Below are 23,686 nucleotides of genomic sequence, written 5' to 3'. Positions count from 1 at the left end.
ATGTCTTGCGCATGGCTTGGAGAACATCTCGCGGCAGGTCCAAGAGGTGTTCCAGCTGTCGAGGCATCGACGTCTGCTCCAAGCAGGACCGAGAGATCGACGGCGCGCCTGATTCCCCAGTCGGGTTCTGCCGAATATTTTTCGCTTGCAACGAGGTCGGGGGACTCGGTGCTGTGACTTGAGCCAACTGCGACGTTGCAGCTGCGGCGACATTGCGCTTGATCTCGGCCGACCTGGACTCCTGGTTTCTGGTCTGTTCAATCAGCTCATTCATTTGACTCTGGATCGCAGGCAGCAGCTGCTCGTGACTGGCGTCCCCTCAACAGCATCTTCAGTTCTTCAAGAGCAGCCGTCACGTCTTCAAGGGTCAATGCTTGAGAGTTCGAGCACGCGTTTCCTGCGCCTGCTGAAGAAACAGTGGTCCTGCATCCGGCCACGTAGTGCGTTGACAGTTCCCTGTGCAGGACTTCCTCGCCGCATCGCAAACACTCCACGGTGTGGAGTGTGCATTCGTTCTCGTAGTGTCGTAGCACATCTTTCATGGATCCCTCGAATTCGCATCCGTGTGCTTCATCCCAGCAGTATACCTTTGTTACAAGTGCCAGAAAAAGAAACCAACGAAGACAACATCTTTAGTATATATGCGTTACCTTTTGACAGCCAGACATACAGAACGCATTTTCTGTGATAGTTTTGCTTTGCACGCCACGAAGATGAAATGTTAGCTATTCGTCTACTGTTTTTCTTTGGCTCTCTTCTTTAAAAAACAGCTGCAGCTGAGGGGGACTTCATAAGAAAGTTGATTTATATATTACTTTAATCTTTTCTCAGGAACACCAGCACTTATGTCTTTATTTTCTTGCGCTTAAACGTTGTTCTAACGACCTAGCTGTTATTTAGACCCTTATTTAGAAAGAAGCAAATATGTGTAACCCGAGTACAATTTCTGGTCTGCCGATGACACTTTATCGCAAGTACACTTACAAAACGTTTCATAATATGACGCCTTTGTTGTGGCTGGCCTCCAGTGTCACGTTCGGTATGTATTTTTTTCTTGCGAGCTTTTTGTACAGATATATGCAACTTCGCATACTTTCAGTTTAAATCAACCTCATGCACTTTAAAAGCCTTTGATAGTTTATTGATATCAGTGAGGTAACGGAAAATAAACTTTCATGTAAATCCGTTCTAGTGCTGTTAGTTTCACCGGTGATATTACAGCGACAGCGTTAAAGAGGACGCGTCGCACCAATTCCGAAGTCGGTGTCATCGGTTGTGAGCGCAAAATCGGCGTTGTCTGCTGGCGAAGAATCGCGATGGATGCAATTACAAATGTCATACGTCCGAACGTGAATCGAACGCACGCCTTCTGCGTGGCAAGCAAGTGTTGTGCGGGGCAAGCAAGCAAGCGTGGCAAGCAAACGGACATGAAACCCTATGTACATTGCCGTCCACTATTAAGCCCCAACCGCTGGCACGCGTATGCACGCGTATGCACGCGCCTAGGCGTCAAATGCGCCTCTCGGCGTCGGTCGCGGAGGGCTGTACGCGTCCATACGCCTCGAGGCGCGCGGGGTCAAGGGGGCGATCGGAGATCTCTGTTCTGCGCCGTTCGTTCGCGTTCGTTCTGATGGTCGCACGCGATTGGCTGAAGCCGGACAACTCACGCCACTCTAAGGGGCGTGGCCATTTCTTTTTTTTCCTTGATGTTTTCTTTTTTGGTGACGTCATGCCGCGTCATAACGAGCATGTCGTCTGCTAAAAGTGAACGGAGAGCGAGCCCGTTCGCTCGCGTTCTCTCGCACGAACAATGGCGTCGCACGACATGTATTTGGCGGTTGCGGCTGCCGCAACAGCTGATTTTGAGAAAATGGCGCTTGCAACGGTGCTTCCCTGCTACGTTGGCGTTTCTCGAAGCAGATGCAGAATGGTAGGAGGTGCGAAATGCGTTTGAAGAGATGAGCGAGTGTGAATTCCAGCGTCGCTTTCGTTTCTCGAAACGTGCTGTACGTTGGTTGTACGACGAACTCGACCCCGTCATCGGGTGCCAACGAACCAGTGGGATTTAAACAGAGCGGAAGGTGTTGTGCGCGCTGAGATTTTTTTGCGATCGGATGCTTCCAGCGAGCTGTCGGCAGCGAGGAATTCATCGGCCTGTCGCAGTCGTCCGTCAGGAACACGCCATTACTGTCGTTCGCGGGCAAAACGGTGGGTGGCCTTTCCGGAGACCACAGAATCGAAGAGCGAACAAAGGCGGCGTTCGCGCGGCTCGGGCGGATTCCCGTTGTGGTCGGGTGCGTGGATGGTACGCTCATCGCCATCCAGAAGTCCCATGGTCTGAGCTCCGCGGACACGACGCATTACATGTCGCGGAAGGGAGTCTACGCATTGAACACCGTGATCGTGAGTATTATTCATGCATTGTATGCGTAGCGAATTGTTTCATTTATATATCGCTTAAACTTTCCGCTTTACTAAGGCTGTTGCAACTGAGTATAGTGGGAGCGGTATTTTCGATCTATCCAGAACGGGAATTGGTTCGTTTCAGGGCACTTCGCTTAGGATAAGCAATGAAATCATGCGACGCGGAGTACATTTTGGTTCAGTGGCCTGCACAGTGCGTAATATTACCGTTGCTCGTTCGCCATGTGTACCCGAAGCTTGAGTCTCGATTTGTATTTGTTGAGATTAACGCTGCCAGAATGTGCCGTAGTATGTCCTTATTGTTCATTGTCGTGATGGACGTTACATGGATCGATACATGGATGGATGAATAAACTTTATTTCGGTCCCTCGGAACGCGCCCTAGCATGTACATACATTAAATACGCATTGTTTCATAACCCTTTTTTCAGTCGCAAGTTTTTCGTGTTGTAGATATTTTGTGATACATTGCCTTAAACATACAGCAGTAATTTGGTTAAAAGGCTTTGGTGGCTGGAAGATGGGTTGTTCCAAGCAGTAAACATGCAGACTACCCTTTGACACTGCATTGTCCGCGTGTTAGAACTTATGGTACAAGTCCTACCTTGTCGATGATTTGTTCATAGCTATGGTTCAACAGTCAGTAACAGTGCAGACAGATGTAGTTACATTAACATAATACCCAACATTGTACCCAAGGTCTTTTATGGGTACAATTTTGACTGAATTGAATTCTGCAGACATGTGATGCCGACCTCTGGATGTCAGTCCATGTTTCCTGGGGTCATGTCATGACTCGTGGGTATGGCGGGGGAGCCCTCTCCGTCAGCACCTGAAAGCAAAACTTCGGCTTGCTTGGTAAGTGCTGTCAATGCTTGCCACATTCAAGACGTTATCACTACAGCTGTCATGCCGCCCTCGTGCAGGAGACTCCAGCTATACATTAGAACCGTGGCTCCTGACACCAGTGCCCGGACGACCAGCTCGTGGCACCCCTGATAACCACTACAACAAGGCCCACACCGCCTTGCGCAATGTTGTGGAGTGGTGCATCGCTGTAAGCTTGTGCAGAGCTGCACAAGCATCATCGCTGCTTGTGCAGCTCTGCACGACATTGCGTTGGCGGCACATGAGCCTGTTCTCGAAGGGGACGATGACGACACCGACGATGCTGAGCTGCTGCCAGCAGCAGCTGAGCTACCACCACCACAACGGGAGCCAGCAGCAGCGCAACCGTGTAGTGAACCTGTTTCGAGAACCACAGGGCCTGCATGCTTGAGCACCTGCGCAGAGTACGCCGCCGGCTGCAGCGACCTCAGCAGCATTGTGTGGTGCGTGTTTGTTTTTGTTCATTGTGTTTGTCACTGGCATCAACAAAAGGCAGTTTTTTTTACTACACTTCAAATGTTTGCTACACATATCAACGAAACGGCGTTCTCCTATCAATGAATAACCCCCTTGAATAGGTTGGCAAAAAAATGTGAAGTTCACCCTGACTCACTCGTGAAATATATTTTGCTCTTGGGGCTCACTCGAACTCAGACTCACCAAAATTTTCCTCAGGCGGATTCACTCGGACTCAGGCTCACTAAAATGTTTTCATCCGGACTCAAACTCGCCAAAGTATTACTCACCTGGACTCGCAGCTCGACCTGAATCTGAGTGAATCGACTCATGAGTGAGTTTGCCGACCTATGCCCCTTGTCACACAATGCCATGCTGATGAAATACTTCGACCAGGTTGTAAAATATGGTGCTTCACACTAAGCACAAGTGAGAGCTCACCTGTGAATGGCACATGGTGCCATTCGGAGCCAAAGTGGTAACCTGAAAAGGCTGTTGAATCAGCACAGCAACATGCGCTAGCTTTAGTGCAACAAGGATCGTGCTTTCAAATGAGGTGAACAACAAGGGTGATGTAAGAAGTGAAATTTTATTACAAGTATCGCGAGCAATGCACATAAAAAGCAGAGTAAATAAATATCCCTTAAATTTAATGCCAAGGAAAAGAACATAAAAGTAGCGTCCTTTTATAATATACAAATGGAATTGTTACAAAGTGCCTGCTGCTCCTCTGCATCATCATACGCGTCTCGCAGCACAAAAGTCATTGTAGTACATGAAAACAAGGCACAGTCGAACCGGTACTAATCGAACTCGCTAAGAAAATGCAAGTTGTTGGTTGCTGATATTTCTTCCTCTATTATTAATTTCTGTTTGTACCCAATCATGTTGTCTAAACACTTCTAAGCAACAGAACACGTGTTCGTCAACTATATTTTGGTCTTGCAATATTTCCAAATTATTGTGCAACCTAGACCATGCACAAACGCTCTTCTTTTTTTCTAGGATATGTAAAAATCGAGTATTCTACACGTATACACTATAGACATAAAGATACACTACAGTGCACTATGTGCATATACTACAAACTTGCTGAATGCATTAATTCATATGAGATTTTAAAAAATGACATTGCAGGACACGATTTACCACTGAGCTACACTGTGTTATGTACAATGAAACAGCACATCAGTGCTTCTGATATGCAGAAAAAGAAATTTAACTGAAAAAAAATTGCAGGGCACCATTGAAGCAAACCAGCGTATCACAACTCGTGGTGTGAACAAAAATAAATCTACATATATGTACAACTAGTCTTTACAAATCACTGTGCAGGTGGCTTCCGCTGCAGTGAGGGCCCGGGCGAGGGTACCAACGCCTTGCAATTTGTGGACCGCGTCACCGAGAAGTTGAACCTGGCGCAGCTTTCCAATGATGCCTGGCCCTGCCGCCTGGTGTTTGCGGCTAGTAACTCCAGTGCCTCGGCCTGCCGGTTGCCCCCATCTCGCAGCTGCGGCATGAGCTGGAAACCAAGAAATGTGTTGCCATTATCATCTATAAATTTCCTGCTACTGACTCTTCGCTGGAAGCTTCTGTTCGTGAAGACTTTCAGTGTGTGCAACAATTTCGTCTCTGTGGAAAATCCACTGACCTAAAGGCATTCATGAATGGTGCTTAGTTCACCGCACAACCAATGCACTTCGTTTGGACAGACCAAAGCGGTGCCGCAATTCATTTTCGCTCATCTCATCAAACGCATCTCACACCTCTAACCACCTCTGCACGAGAAGCAACCAAGCAGCCCTTTTCAGGGCTACAGAATCGTTTGTCTGGCTTTACACGATGACTGACACAATCTCCTTCTGAAACCCTAGCTGCTGCAGTATGCATAACATACAGCAAGCAGGTGTAACACAGGTGCAAACATGTGCATTTGTGTATGATGGCTATGTTAAGTTATATAACGAGCTTGCTTTTTGAACAGTATATTTAGCAATAGCACATTTTCAGTTTCACTTTTGAAGCAAGTGACAAAATAGGGAAACATTTCAAGATGTTGAACATTCTTCTACTGCAACTTTTTCGCTACATTTCACCATAACTGCAAGGCAGGACACCTGTTTATTCCATCTGACAGTTATGCAAACAACTAGCTCCTGCAACCGTTTGCCAAATTTTTTTTGTGCAACTTTTTGTCTTTATGCCCACAGATGTCATCTCTTCACAAACACATAGCCGCACGCATGAGCATCACCTGTGAGCATGTCATACCATCTACAGCTAATCAAAAACATCAGCGAAACTTACGAGTTGTGGCACGGGGAAGGTCCTGGGCCACATCCTCTTCAGCCACGCCAGCAGCAGCTGGAGCAGGGCTCACCTGTTAGTAGTAAGAAGTTTCTTGATTGACACTTGAGTGCAAGATGTGAAAGTTCACCTGCAAGCCGCGGAAGTTGTTCCCGACCAAGAACCTTGGCGGTGCAGGCGACGGAAGTCCCCAGATAGTGCACATGCTTGCAGGCTCTGATCTGGGGGAACCATCTGTAAGCATACGTTAAAAAAAGACTATATCCCAGTCTGGTCCCTACTAATGATAACAGTGCAGCTACACAGAGCTAAAAACAATAATTCGTAGGAATTATTGTGGCGAATGTGCACTAATGCTGGAAGTGGAATAGCAATGTTTTTTTAGAGATGTTTACACAGCGGCATGCTATGACACAGACTTCGGAGAGAGGGTGGAGGGAAGCAAATCTACTGGCTACGCGCCTCACTCGACTCGAGGGTCTGAGAAATGGGATGGAACACGTAGGGTGCTCTAATGAGCTTCGAAATATAGTTCGCGGCTGTTCTTTCGTCATCACCGCAAATGTGGCTGTTTTGCTTTCTGTTCTGAGCGGCACAACGTGTTAGCACCTCAGCCAACGCGGCGGCCGGGTGATTCACTCGATATTGTTTGAAAAAGTAAAACTGACAGCGCGTAATGGCTCGAAGCAAATGAGCACACTAATTCGCAGCATACAAGTAACAATGATATTCTAAGCCAGTGCTTACCGATTCAGATCACCCGAACTCTGGGCCTCGCTTACTGTCGACCCGCGCGGTCCCTGTCAAGCACGACGCGGCCGCGGTAACCCGTAATCTGGCCGCCTCCGGTGCCGCTGTGAAGCACAAGCGGGACGTGTAAGATGACCGACCACAATACAATTGTGCTCGCACTCACCTCTGCTGCTCTCGGAGTTTGGCAAGGCTGTGGTGTTACGCGCAGGGACTTCGTTCAAAAGCGCTACCAGCTCCTGCCACATGTCGTCCCGGTCCTCCCTCGTGAACGACGGCTTCAGCGGGCACGACAGCGTCGCGATCTGTGGATGCTCTCTCACAAAAGCCAGCAGAAGCTCCTTTTGACGATCAGACACCCGAGAACCAACGCAGACGTCGCGACGGGACGACATTTTGAAACTGCGTCAGCCGCTACTCTTCTTTTTTTTTTTCGCGTTCGCGACACCATCTAGCGACGACGTCAAAAAAAACTAACATTATTAAATATTATCACTCAAAGCTGTTGCTGTTTGAAAGAGTGTTTGAGCTTGAGAAGCAAAAACAATAATTTTCTGTAAAGTAATTATATTTATTCAAAGGCGAGAAACGCTTCACCGTCCCCGTGCCGACGTCACAGGATGCGCGTCTACTTCCGGAAAGCTCTCCGCTTCACGATTGGCTGTTCTCTTCCTCTCGGCGGTTCTAGGCGGGAGAGCTGCGCCTCCTCTCACTTTTGTGACGTAGGCACCGCAGAACGAACGCGAACGAACAAAGATCTCCGATCGCCCCACAAGACGACTTTGATATTTTCGCCTACGTCACCACGCGTACGGCGCGCCAACCAATCAGAGGCCGGCATGGGCCGGCGGCCCCAACCAATCAGAGGCCGCGATACCTCTGAGTGCTATGCCTAATGGCCGCCGCTTCGAAGGCACCTCCGAGTGCAGGGCAAGCACGGAAACTACGGCGACTACGGTCGCAAACGCTCCTGAGTGACCGCATCGTCATCCAGTACGTCGACGACACGGCGAACGACCGCGAGTGCTACCAGTGGGACGCGGTTTCGTGCCGAGTTCGAGCGACGCCAAACGCTCCTGAGTGACCGCATCGTCATCCAGTACGTCGACGACACGGCGAACGACCGCGAGTGCTACCAGTGGGACGCGGTTTCGTGCCGAGTTCGAGCGACGCCGACAAATCCAGCGAATGCTTCCCGGCTGCCCTTGCCGCGGTTTTGAGTGCGATCGTCGACCGAGTGAAAACATCGTACCTACTACTGCGGCATGTCGCTGCTCCTGTGCTCTGATCTGTGTGTATCTGCGCTCGGAACGGATGTAAACGTGCTTCGGAGGTTTGAAGTCCTCAGCGTGAGCCCTCGCCTACCGCGAAGTCAATTCAGAGCGGTGTCGTCTGCATTCAGCGTAGGCCTCTACCGTCGAGTTCGTGTGAACCAGCTCATGTGAGGAAGTTTGGTTGAAGGAAATTGATGGTAGTTGTTTCCGTCGAAACATAGACACTATATATGACGCCAGAGACTTCGCGTGGCGCTTACGGAGGAGTTTTTAACCGCAGTGTGTTTGTTTTCAACATCGCCATTCGCCTCATCATTGCCGAAAGCGAACATCGCACTTGCCAACGCATTTCGGTGATGTGACAACGTACATGAGGAGGATTTGCGGATTTTACGACGCTGAAACATTGGTTGACTTCGGCGCAAATCGTTTGCGTGTGTTGCCAAGCTAACAACAAGCGTGCGCTTGTTGGTAGCAGTGTGACGTGTTTTCGTGCCGGGTACCAGCGACGCCGACACATTCAGCTGTCAGCGGTCTCATTTATATTCATGTATAAAATAGAAGCTCGAACGTGCGCGAGTGTGGTGATCGAAAAAGAAAGTTGCATGATTAAGTGCTGCTTGTGTTGCCTGCTATTTCACTTCTTGACTCTTGGTCTGCTTCTCTGCCGTGCAACTACACCTTAGCACATTCCCAGTTGCACATGCCTTGTTTTGCAGGTTGTCTATTCTGACACACATTCTCCCTAGTCTTTTCTGATACTCATAGACGGGAGAATGTGAACAGTGGCGCTTCTCCATCGTTTTACAGTTTACTTAAATATAACACATGTTTTGTTTACAGCTGGACAGCTAATTTGCTAAAAAGCTTGTAAGTGACAAGCACCTCCATTGAAATCTGAGGTGCACACTCACACGATAGTAAGAAGAGCATGGCATCACACGTATGTGCAGAAGGAATGAAAGTGCAATATTACTGTGCTGCTCTTTGTTTAAAAGGAATTCAAACGGTGCCTCACTGGAACCTCAGACACTTGTGAGACCATTCTAAACTGCGCACATATTTATCTCTTCCTCCAGACTAAATCCAGCTGAAATAATTATTTGATGGTTTCAAATGCCAAATCCTTGGATGTATTGCAAGGACTATTTCATTTCTGTTCAGTTCTTTGTATATGCACTAACTTAGACTATGCATGCACTTAAGCATAATTGAAATATGAAGACATCTATTCAGTTTAGCTATGTTAGACAACTTGTCAAAGACTTATACAGTGCCCTGGTGCAATCCTATGAGCGATATCTGTCGCATCATGAAGTTTCAGGCACGATTTATTATGTTAGAGGGTATTTTGACTACTGACGACGTGCAAAGACCTTCTACGCAGTGCTTGGTTCCAATCTTATGACTGATATCTGTCGCATCATGAAGTTTCAGGCACGATTTATTATATTACAGGGTATTTTGACTATTGACGATGTCCAAAGGCCTTCTACACAGTGCTTGGTTCCAATCTTATAACCGATATCTGTCGCATCATGAAGTTTCAGGCACGATTTATTATATTAGAGGGTATTTTGACTACTGACGACGTCCAAAGGCCTTCTACACAGTGCTTGGTTCCAATCTTATAACCGATATCTGTCGCATCATGAAGTTTCAGGCACGATTTATTATATTAGAGGGTATTTTGAGTACTGACGACGTCCAAAGGCCTTCTACACAGTGCTTGGTTCCAATCTTATGACTGATATCTGTCGCATCATGAAGTTTCAGGCACGATTTATTATGTTAGAGGGTATTTTGACTACTGACGACGTCCAAAGGCCTTCTACACAGTGCTTGGTTCCAATCTTATGACCGATATTTGTCGCATCATGAAGTGCCAGGTGTGGTTTGTTGCGCTAGAGGATATTTCGACTACACACAACGTGCAAAAACCAGTGCTCGGTTCCAATCTTATGACCGATATCTATCGCATCATGAAGTGTCAGGTGTGGTTTGTTGCGTTAGAGGATATTTAGACTACAGACAACGTCCAAAAGCCTTCTACACAGTGGACAGCTGCAATCACAATCTTAACATAACCCATTTTTTTGTGCACACTAACGTGTTCAAATACAGTTTTTTCTGATATTTACGAACACTGGAATGATGTACCTGGTTCCGTTCGTGAAATGAATGTATCTGATTTTTGGAGGCGCTTGTATGATATTAGTGTTCTATTTCTCTCATTTTTTACCCTGTTGCACTCAACAGGTGGCGATATCTGCTTTTGCTAAAGCACTTATTGCGATATTACTGTATACATTCTTTCCTTTTGTATTCATGTACACCACTCCTGCAGTAGCCCTGCATTGGGCTGCAATATCTGAAAAAAAATAAATAAATAAATAGACTGTTTAATTATGAACTCGATGCGTATTTTGTGGTGAACAGTGCATATTCATTTATTAGAAAACAAGAAAGTCAGGCCATACTTGCAGTGCTACAGTTTACCTGCATTTTGTTGCTAGACGGGACATAAGTAACTGTGAGTTTCCAGTAATGTTGGTTTCTTGTTTCCATGCTACTGAAAAAAATTTGAGTTAGTGTATGCTTGCTCCAGGATTCGAACTTCTCAATGTTGGCCCATGTAATAAACTGTAACTCATATTAGGCAGCTAGAATATTAGTCACGGTGACACCCGTGGTACGCGGGAAAGCCGTCTTTTTGTTAATGTGAAAAGTATTAGTCGTTATGCGGCGAATTTTTAGGGCACCTCGTTTGGACTTTGAAGCAAACGTCTATTTCCTTTTTTTTTTTCGTAACTAAAGTACGTGCCAAGAAGCGACGTCAAGCCCACCGACGGTGCGGGCGACGCCGCTCCCGTCCGCTTCTTGGAGCAGAACCATTTTCATGAACAGGATGATTATATTCGTGTTTGGCACTAATAGCATGGCCGTGAACAGGCGTCAACAAGGCGATCGCACAAGCGTTGGCGATCTCGCAAACATCGTTGGCTGTGTCCCGTGATGCAGACGTGAACTTAGCAGCGCACGCGCCGATGTCGATTACTTGTGCATACCGTGGTTGTTACTTTGGTCATTGCGATGTTAATTACTTCTTAAATAGTCAAAACAGTGGTGGGTGAAGCACAATCAATATTTTAACGACAGTCTAATTCGCTTCGATTGATAACGCACCGTTATAGGCTGTACATGGACAGTTTTAAACGAAAAGATCAAGCAACACTGTGCCTCTGCCAAAAGCGAGCGTCGGCGCGGTCGACGCTTGCCAGTGGTTGCGCGCCCTTTTCCTCCACGGGGCGCGCCGCGACGCATTTGACGCGTAGGCGCGTGGAACGCGTGCCGGCGCTTGCCAGTGGTTGGTACTTTAGAGTGAACGCGGCTCAGCGTGGCTGCGCTCCGCAGAGCGAAAGAGCAGCCGACGCGGCTGCGCATCGAAGCGTATCGGCGCATGCGCACATGGACGCACGGGAGATACTTTGCGTCGTCTGCTTTATCACTCGAGCGCGGCGCTCCGTAGTAGCCAGGCGCCGGTCTTTCTTGATCGTAGTACAGCAAGAGCGGCGCGCTCGTGTGCGCCTACGCCGCTTCGTTTCGATGCGCGGCCACGCCGTATGCACTGGCGCTCCGCAGTGCGATGCCACGCTGAGCCATGTCCACCCTAAGAGTGGACGCCACTGTACAGTCGCAACGGGAAATAATTAGCACAAGTGACTTGTGGCCGGAGCGGCGAAATTGCGGCACGTGGCGCTTCGTGGCCGAGCATTCCGAGAGATACATTTTCCAGAGCAGGAGTGGTCCATCTAGCTGCTATCTATAGCAAAAAAGAAAAAAGAAATGCATTTACGTCCGCAGCGACCTTGGCGCATGGTTTTGCAGATAAGCAGCGAGCAAGCTATCATTTCAAATGAAAGCTGTTGGAGTGTTTTCCGCCAGCCACCCCTGCTTTGGAAAATGTTACAATTAAAGATGACATTTGGGCTACAGTAAAACCTCGGTGATACAATCACGGCACGTACGAATTACTGGGTGATACGAATTTTTCTGTGGTCCCGGCCAAGGCCCGTCAGCCTGCAATGTATTGGAGCACGGTTGTTGCGAACCGATTTGCACCCCGCGACGTTTGATACGAACGTACGCTAGCGCACAGGTACGAACAGGTGCTGCCAGCGCTGTCGCGGAAGACGCGGCAGTCATGCGCGAGCGCGGCCATGCGCGCGAATCTTGGAGGCCTTTAGGCGCCTTCGCGTTTAGATTACAGATGACGTTGACACCGCGCTTTTTTTTCCGACACGTTGACGCGTGCTCCTGTGCTCGAGGCAGCAGCGTCATTGTACTGTGTTAACACGTGCCTGCCACGTCGATGCAAGCGATGTCCCCGCAATCAGACATTCTATGAAACAAGACTGAAACTTGGACCGCGGGTCCGTCATGAAGTCCCAATAAAGGTGGTCGCGAAGACCCCGAAAGACGAAGCAGGCGGTCTTGGCGTAGGAGCTTGGCCTCTATCTATCGAGTGCAAAGCGCTTCTTAAGTCACATTCGCCGCAGTACTTTTATGTCATGCAAAAAAGCGCAGTAAGATTAGGAAGGGGAAGCTGGCGGTCACAGGGCACAACACATGTGGTTCATTTTTTACACATGCGTGCATGCACCGTATACTTACGAGTACAAGTATGATCATTCACGTCTAAAAACTTTACTGGCGATCACTCAGAGCTGTTCATGACGTCGCTGCGGCCCTGAGAAACACTAAATAAAAACGTATGCCAACTTTCTTTCGTCGCATACTAATTTTCTATGTTTTCTGGTGATACGAATTTCGGATGATACGAATATTTTTGGTAACCTCGCGAGATTCGTATCACCGAGGTTTTACTGTAGTTGGTCTTGACTTAAATGCATAAAGAACATACCGGAACAAAACAAGGACAGGGAAAGTGTGCATCTTTCTCTGTCCTCGTTTTGTTCCGCTGCGTGCCGCAATTTTACCAGTCACTTGTGCTAATCTTTTTTTCGTGTACATACGTAAAAGGCTTAGAATGTACTGGCACCTTGTTGGTTTATTCTCACGTTCTGAGACTGTGATGGCTATTGCCCGCGAAATTACGTGTGTTGGTTAAGTAGGCCCATTTCGACTAAGTGATATGTACCAGAAGCACTGCAATACGTTCAACGCTACAACATTCCGCCACTTGGTTCTCGCAATTTATCAGCTCGAATTAAGATATACAGGAAAAACAAACTTTCCGATAAGTGTTTACTGTACGGTTAATAAGCATACGAGTTTGCCTACACGAAACTGCCAGCCTTACACAGCTATGCCCGCAGATACTCAGTAGTGCTAGTAACGTAATTAAAGCATTTTACCAAAGAAAGACCGAAACAACTTTCTCACCTTCAAGGTGTTCGCTTTTCTGGTACGCATATGATAGCTGTCACAGTCAGCTTCCTCGAACGGCTCTACATTCATGGGACACCCCCCCCCCCCCCCCCCCCGGCATCCTTGGGAGCTGGCTGCGTGGCACGACTTGCATGGAGGGTGGCCGCACGGAAGCACCAGTATCCGCTTGGGAATCATGTTGCAGAGGCCACACACACGCGAGCTGGGCACCTCCTCGGCAAAGCGATTCGGTCGCCAGTTGACGCCTGCGACGGGGTGTTCGCGAAAACGGTGCGCTCGTCGGAGATCCGGCATGGTGGTGCGAATTCCGACGTGGCTGCTTCGTTCGCACACAGGAGCGGAATGGCTTTAGGGAAGGCTGGAGGGGATATCCTTGGAAGAGAAACGAGAGGGTGTCCCTAGGTGCTAGTGCCAGGATTCAAACACAGATGTGTGCAACAGTTAAGGTTGGGAAGGTGTTTTTTTCCTGCAAGCATGATTATCCTTTCCGGGGTGTTGTTTGATATGAAAAGGGCACGTCACGCGTTACGCTATAAATTGTGAGAAAATATCTAATCACAGAAATGACATCTCGATAAGCATGTTACAATTTCACATTTGGAAGAGAACTTCTGCGCATGCGATGGTTTGTGCGTAACCTTCCGCTATTCAAAACAGAAGCGCGTTTTTGATGTCCCACAAGGTTTATTATTAAACAGGCGGAGCAGTTATGGCAACAGCATGGATGACCCCAGTAAGTGAGATGTTCGGTTTAATCAATGGAGTGTTCTTAACAAGAGCAGTACAATATGCATGACGTAAACATTGATTAAATTCTTAAGGCGAGCACGAGTTCTCCCATCGGGAACACATCGTCGGGTTGGTTTGGCTAAACACAATTACACATAGCCTGACTATTGCAAGCTCCAAGCGGGACCTCGTGTAGCGTCACACTATTCATACATTCATATATTGTACTCTAAGGGCCCGACGGCATTAAGCAAATAAACACAAGATCAAAAAGTCACGGTTTCGCCGCAAGGGCGAAGCAATGAATGCGATAGCAAGAAACTAATGCTATACGAAGTGAGGCTCGCGAATGGATACTCTCAGTTTGAACAGCGCTCCTGTTGCAAAGGCGGCCGAAGCAGCGAAGGAAACTAGCGTGCTTCAAGTGTCAAGCTGTGACACTTGATAGTTCGCACTCATCTTCTGTTTGTTCGTTTAGCGGCGTCCCTTCAGCGCGAGTGACTTTCGTACGCTCCGTAACATGAGCACGCACATAACGGTGAAAGCTCGAAACATCCCTCTTCCCCTCACCACGAGAAAACCGCGCGAGCAGACAGCGGAAGGGCAAGGTTCTCCCTGCTAAATATAAGAAGAAGCGAGCGAGCTCGTCGACGACTTTAAAATCCGCCCGTCGCGCTCCTCGCGCCATCTCGCTGGTAATGAAGAAACGCTTATAAGCGCCTGCAGTCTCTTAGTCCTGCCAGCGGTAAAGGGTGTGTATATAACGCTCGCCGTTAGCTACGTGTAGGATCTGCGCTTTCTGGCGTAGTGGTTAGCGTCACGCACTGCGGAACGAGAGGTCGCTGGTTCGATTCCACGCTTCGGAAGCATTTTTCTGAATTATTTTTCTTTGGGACTTTGATATATCTATACATACTTATACATATACGGTGCATGACGGCGGCGACAGCGACGGCAAAATCCAGCCGAGACTGCCCAAATAATTGATATCGCAATAAAAGAAAAGAAATCCTTGAGGCTAGGGCTGAATGATAATATCTGGGGTTTAACGTCCCAAAACCACGATATGATCATGAGAGACGCCGTAGTGGAAGGCTCTGGAAATTTCGACCACCTGGGGTTCTTTAACGTGCACCTAAATCTAAGTACACGGGCCTCAAACATTTCCGCCTCCATCGAAAATGCAGCCGCCGCGGCCGGGATTCGATCCCGTGACCTTCGGGTCAGCAGTCGAGCGCCATAACCACTAGACCACAGTGGCGTGGCGCCAGGGCTGAATGAAAACGATACTGCCAAAAATATTTAAAATATCTTTGAAAATATATGCGTGAGGTACTTTGTCCTGGATAAGAAACTTCATTTAAAACTACACTCACTCGACGTTACACGCACTCATAAAACGGAAAGGAGGTTAAAAAGGTTAAACAGTGCAGTATTTATGAGCTCAATGCTGACATACTCTAGGTTCCATGTTTCTGTGGCGCTGCGACATGCACTCTCGTGGCACTTATCATCCAAAGGAAAGAAACGAGAAACACTCGCGAACTTAAAGGAAACTCTGGGCACTCGAGTGTCCTGTCCGCGCGCTCTTATTGACGACAGAGCTCGATTTCGAATTTGACTCCGTCTACTAGGATACCCGAGGGCAACAGGGGATCAACGTCTTTGTAGTATATGTGGCGTCGATGTGCCCATGAATCTCTATTGTGCTCACAATCACATTCCTCTTCATACGTCCACATTGAACAAATTTGCCCTGTTCTCAGATTGTACGCCTTGACGACGAAAACAGGCGGCGGACACCTAGAGTCTCCGCGCATGCCATGAAATGTAGTTCTCACACAAATTTGAAAACTATAAAAACGACGAAAGCAGACTTCAACTGTAAAGTACGCGTCCCTCGTGTGTAAGACTGTGATATCCGCAAACATGGCTACCTCGGGGAGCTCGGCAAAGGCAAAATTCGCGAGCGTCAGAACATATTGCACGGCTCCAACCGCTTCTCTCCATGTACCTGTCGTCGACAACGGCGCGGTTAACTCTAAATGACATCCAACACCTGGAAAGGTATAAGTAATGGCATGCTGAGGATAATCTTGCGAGGATGTTTTGCGCATGGTTTGAAGAACATCTCGCGGCAGGTCCACAAGGGGTTCCGTCTTTGGACGTTTTGACTTTTTCTTCGAGTGGGACCGGGATGTACACGGCGTACTTGCTTCTTCATTCGGATCCTGCCCAGCAGTTCCCTCTTGCAACGAGATCGAAGGACTCGGTGCTGCGACTTGAGCCACCTCAGACGTTGCAGATACCGCGACATCCTTAGTGATAACGGCCGACCTGGATTCCTGGTTCCTGACCAGTTCAGTCAGCTCATTCATTTGACCCTGAATAGCAAGCAGCAGCTGCTCGTGGTTGGCGTCCCTCAGCAGCGTCTTCAGTTCTTCGAGAGCAGCCGTCACGTCTGGAAGGGTCAGTGCTGTAGATTCCGATGAAGTGTTCTCGGTGCCTACTGTTAAAACAGCGGCGCTGCATCCGGCCACGTAGTGCGTTGACAGTTCCCTGTGCAGAACTCCCTCGCCGCATCGCAAACACTCCACGGTGTGGAATGTGCATTCGTTTTCGTAGTGTGCCAGCATGGACTCCACGGCTCCCTCAAATTGGCATCCATGTCCTTCATTCCAGCAGTATACCTTCGTTACAAGAGGCAGAAAAAGAAACAAACGAAGGTAATATCTTTAGCAGATCTGAGTTACCTCTTCACAGACAAACGTGCAGAACATATTTTCTAGTATAGTGTGGCATTGCACTCCATCAAGATGCAATGTTAGCTATATGTCTACTGCTTTTCTTTCGCTCTCGGCTTGAACAGAAGAGCTGCAGCTAAGCGGGAACTCCATAAGAAAACTGATTTAGATATTCCTTTAATGTTTTCTCAGAAACACCAGCTCTAATGTTTTATTTTCTTGCGCTTAAACGTTCTTCTAATGACCTCGCTGTTGTTTACACCGTTATTTGCGAAGAGGCAGATATGTTTTACCGGAGTACAGTTTCTGGCCTACCGATGACGCTTTACCGCAAGTACGCTTACAAAACGTTTCATAATAGGACGCCTCCGTGGTGGCTGGTCCCCGGTGTCACGCTCAGCGTGAATTTTTTTCTTTGCGAGCTTTTTTACATATCTACGCAACTTCTCATACTTTCAGTGCAAATCAACCTCATGAGCTTTAAAAATGTTGGATAGTCTATAGGTATTAGTGATGTAATGCAAAATAAGCTTTCACGTAAAGCCTTTCTACTGCTGTCAATTTTACCGGTGATGTTAAAGCGACAGCGTAAGGAGGTCGTTTCGCAGAAATTCCCTAGTCGGTGTCATTCGTTGTGAGCGCGAAATCGTCGTTGTCCGCCGGCGAACACTCGCGATCGATGCAATTACAAAGGTCATGCGTCCGAACGTGAATCGAACCCACGCCTTCTGCGTGGCAAGCAAGTGTTGTGCGGGTCAAGCAAGCAAGCAAGCGTGGCAAGCTATCGGACCCTGAAACCGTCGCAACGGAAAAAGATCACCACAAGTGAATAGTGGCCGGAGCGGCAAAATTGTGGCATGCCGAAAGAGAGAGTGCCAAGCACAGTCTATTTTCCAGAGCAGGGGTGGCCGGCAGAAACCAGCCCATCTTGCTGATATCAACAGCGAAAAAATAAGAGAAGTGAACTCCAGTCCGCAGCAACGTTCCCGCATGGTTTTACCGATAAGCAGCGAGCAAGCTCTCGTTTCTAATGGAAGCTCTTTGTTGGGGAGCTTTCCGCCGGTGACCCCTGCTTTGGAAAATGTAACGTGCTTGGCACTCTCGCTATCGGCGTGCTCGGGAACAACAGCGCTGCGGGAACAACAGGATGCTAGACACTTCGTGAACGCGCCTTATATCTTTCACACATTCTCTTTCGCACGGTGCTCTCTGTTGGCGGTGTAGTTAGGCGGGACGGAGTAAAGTCCCTGGATACTTTTAGGAAAGTACCGTCTTTCTTTTAACCGAGCCGCCACGCCGAGCACCCTCCTCTCCCGCCTTCCACCACCCAGCTTCACGGGCCTTCGCCCGGGAAACGCGCGCGTTATCAGCGTGACATAGCATTCTTGATAGGAAAGTGGCGCAAGCCGGGTTATAGGGCCGGCGCCCCCATGGTTGTCGTTTGGGCGAGGATATAGATAAGGTTTGGACACTTGGGAGAGGAGGTTTGGACACTTTGGAGAGGATGTGGAGGAGAGTGTCGCTACTTTCTATATATTAAGGGAATTTAGGACGGAGAGGGGCGGGCCGCCGTCTCTGAGAGGTAAAAAGAAGTAATGCTTCACGATCGACACTTGCAAGCGCTTACTCCGAGATTGCGCGCGATATCGGAGGCCATGGTTAAAGCGTCTCAATACCAGTGAGGGACACTGGCCCCGCTGGCGTCGCCGAGGCACCCTAGACGCAGTTACGTTCTTTGCCTTTCGCTTCGGTTCAGCGTGCGCCGGCTCATCGGAGTAGTGCAGCTTCCACAGGCACCAACGGGATTTCTCTGCCGCCGACTGTTTAGATTGCGAGAGCACCGCCTGACAAAATTGCTGCAATACGCGTTGCAGAAAGGACACGATTTCGACGGGCGAATGTCGTGCCTTGGTGGAGCGAGAGCAGCGCCTGAGAGACAGAGGCCACCGGGACGCACGCGCTTGCGGCTCAGGCCACGAACCTCTGCCTCCCGTGTTGCTGAAGTGCAGTGTATGGTAGTGTATGCATGAGCGCAGGCGTCGGTCACCTATTGCTAGAAAGCGCACACCGCGCCGTTTCTCTCCTTAATTGACGCCTTGAAGCAGTGCATACCGGGTACCAGTGTTGATTATAAGCTTGTTGATATGATCTTTACGCGGGATTCACGATTCGCTGTGTCCAAATATATGTTCACAGCGTCAGCTACCACAACGGTTTAATCATGATCATGGGCGTTAGTAGTTGAGATAGAGACACTACAGTAGGCGTCGACATGGGTGCATCCACGTCAAACGGTGCTATAGCTGCCAAACACAAATAGACATTGTACACGCTCTCATATATCACTACACAATAAGCACTACTTCTGTGAAGACACGTTCCACTTTCGTGCAATACCGATTCCTATGACGGAGGGATCACCCATGTTTTTTTTTTTCCTTCGCGAAATTACGTAAGTACACCCGTCGGCAAAATATGTCTGGACACGCGAGCGACGACCGCAATCAGATAAAACTGCATCTCCGCGCCATCTGACATAATAATAATAATAATAATAATAATAATAATAATAATAATAATAATAATAATAATAATAATAATAATAATAATAATAATAATAATATCTGGGGTTTAAAGTCCCAAAACAACCATATCATTATGAGAGACGCCGTAGTGGAGGGCTCCGGAAATTTCGACTGCCTGGGGTTCTTTAACTTGCACCTAAATATAAGTACACGGGCCTCAAACATTTTCGACTCCATCGGAAAATGCAGCCGCCGCGGCCGCGATTCGATCCCGCGACCTTCGGGTCAGCAGTCGAATGCCATAACCACTAGACCACTGTGGCGGGTCACGCGCCATCTAACGTGGAAAGTGCGCGCGCGCGTCCTTTCAATCTCGCTGCCATATCTTTTTACTCGCTTGCAGCGGACCAGCGATTAGATCTAGCGTTGTGCGCTAGGCGTCGCTTTTTTCAATCCGTGACGCGCTCAATTCCACGGGGGGCATGGTGGCAAAGTGCACGCGGCTCGCTATGTCCAGAATAAATATATAGCATATCTTGTCGCAGTGGCAAACCGGTGCCACACACATCATTACTTCTCTTCTATGCGCGTTCGTTTTAGTTGAATCGTACCATGTGATATTGAAACACGAACGAGGGCACCGAAAACGAAAAGGCGTTGAGCCGAAAGAATGCTTCAGTTTATTAACATAATATAACAAGAGGCAGGCAGATCACCCTGCACATGCAACAAAATAGGCGAATGGACTATAAATAAAAGAAAAAGAAAAACGCTAGCTGTAATCGGCAGGGTCACGCGTTGGCCTTGAAAGAACAAAAAAAAAAGCAACTGAGGACGAGCGAAAAATAGCAAAGGCGACACTTATCACCTATGCCGTATCGAGTTGTCATTAAAAACAGTGAAACTGTTGCATCACGTGGTCACACTCAGACACTGATCAGCAAGTTTTCGGGCAGGATACCAAACGAAGCATACCTTCGGAGGTACTTGCTGTGATCACGCTTTTTCCGAGCTTGCGATATCCCCTACAGAGAGCGCGTAATTCACAACACGTTTCGCGTGGCTGTAGAAAGTTACAAAAACACGTGGCAGCGGTGATGAACTGGGAAAAAAGCTGAGTGACAGCTCAAAAGAACATAGCGCGTTTATCAATGAATATAAGTTCCCTGCTTCTCTGTACTCTAAGTGTGAGCTCTTCGAACCACGATAAAACGAGAAGGACGCTTGAGCTTCGCATGCAATAGTACAGCAGGACATCCTGAACGGGCCTATTTGGCATCGCCTTCTCCTTAATTAGTCTCAACATGCCGTGAGGAAAAGAAAGCCTGTGCGCGTAACACTGAACACGTTTTTGCCACGCAGAACGGGCTAATTTTTGCGCACTACCAACGACGCTTACGTAGACACCGTCACTGGAATTTCTGCGAAAGGAGCTTTTAACACCAGCGCGTTAAACGAAAAGTTCGGCTGCTCTGCGTTGTCTGTGAAGCGATCCACGTACACTTCATCGCCGCCATGCCCCCGTCGAACTGAGCGCGTCATGGATTGAAGAAAGAAAGCGACCCCTAGCTCTAAACGCTACATGTAATCACCCGGCCCGCTGCAAGCAAGTAAAAAGATATATGGCTGCGAAATTGAAAGGACGCGCACGCGCACTGTCCACGTCAGATGACGCGATGACGCAGTTTTATCCGATTGCGTCGAAATATAAGCTTGCGTCGAAACAATCTTGCGATTCTACCGATTTATTACTACTTTCAAAGACTGTCAACAATCTATTGGTTTCTTCTCGCATTTTGAGACTGCAGTGGCTGTTACCCGCGAAATAACGTTTGTCGAATGATTGAGTAAGTACGCCCATTTCGACTTAGTGATATGAACCAGAATCACTGCAATACGTTCAATGCTACAACATTCTGCCTCTAAGCCAGCGCAACCAGTCTTCGCACTGGTCCCCTCTTTGTGGGCGTAATAAAGAGTACACCCAGACCACCGCGTGGTTACCGTAATTTAATAGCTGAAATTAACATATACAGGAAATACAAACTTTCTGAAAAGTGTTTACTGTATGCTTAATAAACATACGAGTTTGCCTACACAAAACGGCCAGCCTTACACAGCTATGCCCACAGATACTCAGTAGTGCTAGTAAAGTAAATAAAGGATTTTGCAAAAGAAAGACTGGAACAATTTTCTCACCTTCAAGGCGTTCGCTTTTCTGGTAGGCAAACCGTAGCTGTCACATTCAGCTTCCTCGAAGGGCTCTTGATCCAAGGGACACCGCCCACCGCATCCTTGGGAGCTGGCTGCGTGGCACGACTGGCACAGAAGGTGGCTGCACGGAAGCACCAGTATCCGCTTGGGAATCATGCGGCAGAGGCTACATACACGCAGACTGGGCACCTCGTCGACAAAGCGAGTCGGTCGCCAGTTGACGCCTGCGACGGCGTGGTCGCGAAAACGGTGCACGCGTCTGAGATCCGGCATGGTGGTGCGAGTTCAGACGGGGCTGCTTCGTTCACACACAAGAGCGGAATGGCTGTTCTTGTCAGCGGGCTTCTCACTGCTCGGTGGTATTGCGCTATACCGCTGTCGCGTAGGAACAAAAAGAGATAAAACGGGGCAATGCGCCTGTTATCGCGTGTATATACCATAGTGTTCACTTCTTACGTGCGGCTTTCCGTCGCATGGGGGCGATGAAATACGCATTTATAATAACCGAACATGGCGGTTTTTTTGCCTGTACGTCGAAGTAAGAGCTACAGATGAAGAAAACTTTCTTTCTTCGTTTTCGCGTACCGCCATGCGACAGTAACTCACTAAGCAAATGTGTTGAAATGGGATGGGAATGCATCTGTCTAAATAGGCTTCTACGAAAGTACTGATCAATCAGTCAATTATTCAGTCAATCAATCAATCAATCAATCAATCAATCAATCAATCAATCAATCAATCAATCAATCAATCAATCAATCAATCAATCAATCAATCAATTTTATTATTATTCATAACAAAACAGAGAACAGTGCGTCATATTAATGCAGCTGGTACTCCAGAACTCAGCTTGAGTTGTGGAAAGGGTCCCTACGAAAGACAGTGAACGAAGGAAGGGAATTTTCGAGGGCTCATTTCTGTATTTGACATAACCTTAATGAAAACCACCAGATAAAATTTCGTAGCAGATTTCATAGTGAGGGCCTTGCTGCGGCAGAGTTGAGGACTTCAGCTAGTATGCGAAAGCTTATTGGTCAGCTGTACGCTAGTTAAAGGTTCGCATGCTATGTCACGCCATCTGACAAAAAATTAGGAAGAGCGTTCCAAACTCATCGTCATGCATAAGAGCGGCGCTGCTTAACACTGCCAGGGTTTGCATGCACACCCGATAAGTGGACGGGGAAACGACCGCCGCTGTAGCTTACATGGTAAGAGCATCGGGCGCGTAGTCCGAAGGTTGCAGGTTCGGTCCCTGCCAGCGGCAAGTTGTCTTTTCGTCCACTTTACTTTCTTCACATCTGTATCACAATTAATTCATTACACTTTAAACAGTACAATTAACTTAGAATAAGACAGAGCTGAGCTAGTTGGTAAGCATCCATTCTAAAAAGAGAGGGCGTGCAAGCACGGACACAAGAAAGAAGTCGGGACACCACAAACGCGTTTGTGGTGTCCTGACTTCTTTCTTGTGTCCGTGTTCGCACGCCCTGTCTTTTTAAAATGAGCACAATTACCGTTCCCTAAACTCACAGAATAGATCGAGTAAAAAGGGCGTCTTTTTGTCCCACAACAGTAATGGTCATTTATTGTGCTTTCCTTTCCTTGCACTATCGCCGCGCGCCCGGCACTTTCTGGTCACAATTGCATGTGCGCTATCGGTGTGACATGGCATTCTTGGTTAGAAAGCGGCCAGCGCCGAGTTTTCAAGAAAGAAAACGCAAGCGAGCCAGATGACTACATTTGTTGTGGGACATAAAAACGCCCTTTTTACTCCATCTATTCTGTGAGTGTACACCTTCCTTGGCTTCGTTATCTGTTGTTCATTAATGAAAGACAGCGTTATTTATATCGGCGTGAAAAGATCTTATACATAGGTGTTTAGAAAACAAAACATTATACAATGCGCAAAAGAAAACTGAATTATACGAAACCTTAAATAAATGATTACAAAAAGGAGGAAAAA

The 23,686-nt window shown here is 47.9% G+C and overlaps 3 protein-coding genes and 1 long non-coding RNA gene across 7 annotated transcripts in view; 1 reads left to right on the top strand and 3 right to left on the bottom strand.

The window, feature by feature from the left end:
- Positions 1-22,089, bottom strand: part of LOC125760023 (uncharacterized) — a 54,835-nt gene extending 32,746 nt beyond the window's left edge. The window contains exon 1 of the mRNA XM_049419612.1: positions 21,709-22,089. Within this exon, the coding sequence (XP_049275569.1) occupies positions 21,709-21,996 (288 nt within the window). The 5' untranslated portion in view covers positions 21,997-22,089. The remainder of the gene's footprint in view (positions 1-21,708) is intronic.
- Positions 1-23,686, bottom strand: part of LOC119406288 (TNF receptor-associated factor 3-like) — a 353,808-nt gene that overhangs the window by 274,178 nt on the left and 55,944 nt on the right. The window lies entirely within an intron of this gene.
- On the top strand, positions 2,240-5,212 carry LOC125760026 (uncharacterized). Its single transcript, XR_007417690.1, has 4 exons — positions 2,240-2,403; positions 3,165-3,282; positions 3,351-3,755; positions 5,104-5,212. It is a non-coding gene; the product is annotated as an uncharacterized LOC125760026 (long non-coding RNA).
- Positions 5,000-7,202, bottom strand: LOC125760024 (uncharacterized). Of its 4 annotated transcripts, none has more exons than XR_007417687.1 (4): positions 6,992-7,185; positions 6,823-6,929; positions 6,206-6,309; positions 5,252-5,290 (listed from the first exon to the last, which is right to left on the bottom strand). XR_007417687.1 is itself a non-coding variant. In XM_049419613.1 (2 exons), exons 1-2 carry the CDS (start codon positions 6,317-6,319, stop codon positions 5,093-5,095), a joined length of 312 nt encoding a protein of 103 aa, XP_049275570.1. In that variant the 5' UTR covers positions 6,320-6,533; the 3' UTR covers positions 5,000-5,092. The 4 variants fall into 4 exon arrangements, 2 of the variants coding, with proteins under 2 accessions (XP_049275570.1, XP_049275571.1); XR_007417688.1 differs by lacking the exon at positions 5,252-5,290 and adding an exon at positions 6,122-6,148 and having other exon boundaries at positions 6,992-7,202; XM_049419613.1 differs by lacking the exons at positions 6,823-6,929; positions 6,992-7,185 and having other exon boundaries at positions 5,000-5,290; positions 6,206-6,533.

Source organism: Rhipicephalus sanguineus, chromosome 10 (assembly GCF_013339695.2).
Source record: "Rhipicephalus sanguineus isolate Rsan-2018 chromosome 10, BIME_Rsan_1.4, whole genome shotgun sequence".
NCBI lineage: Eukaryota > Metazoa > Arthropoda > Arachnida > Ixodida > Ixodidae > Rhipicephalus > Rhipicephalus sanguineus.
The sequence above is the reverse complement of the archived record's forward strand: the minus strand, read 5'-3'. Positions and strand labels throughout refer to the sequence as shown.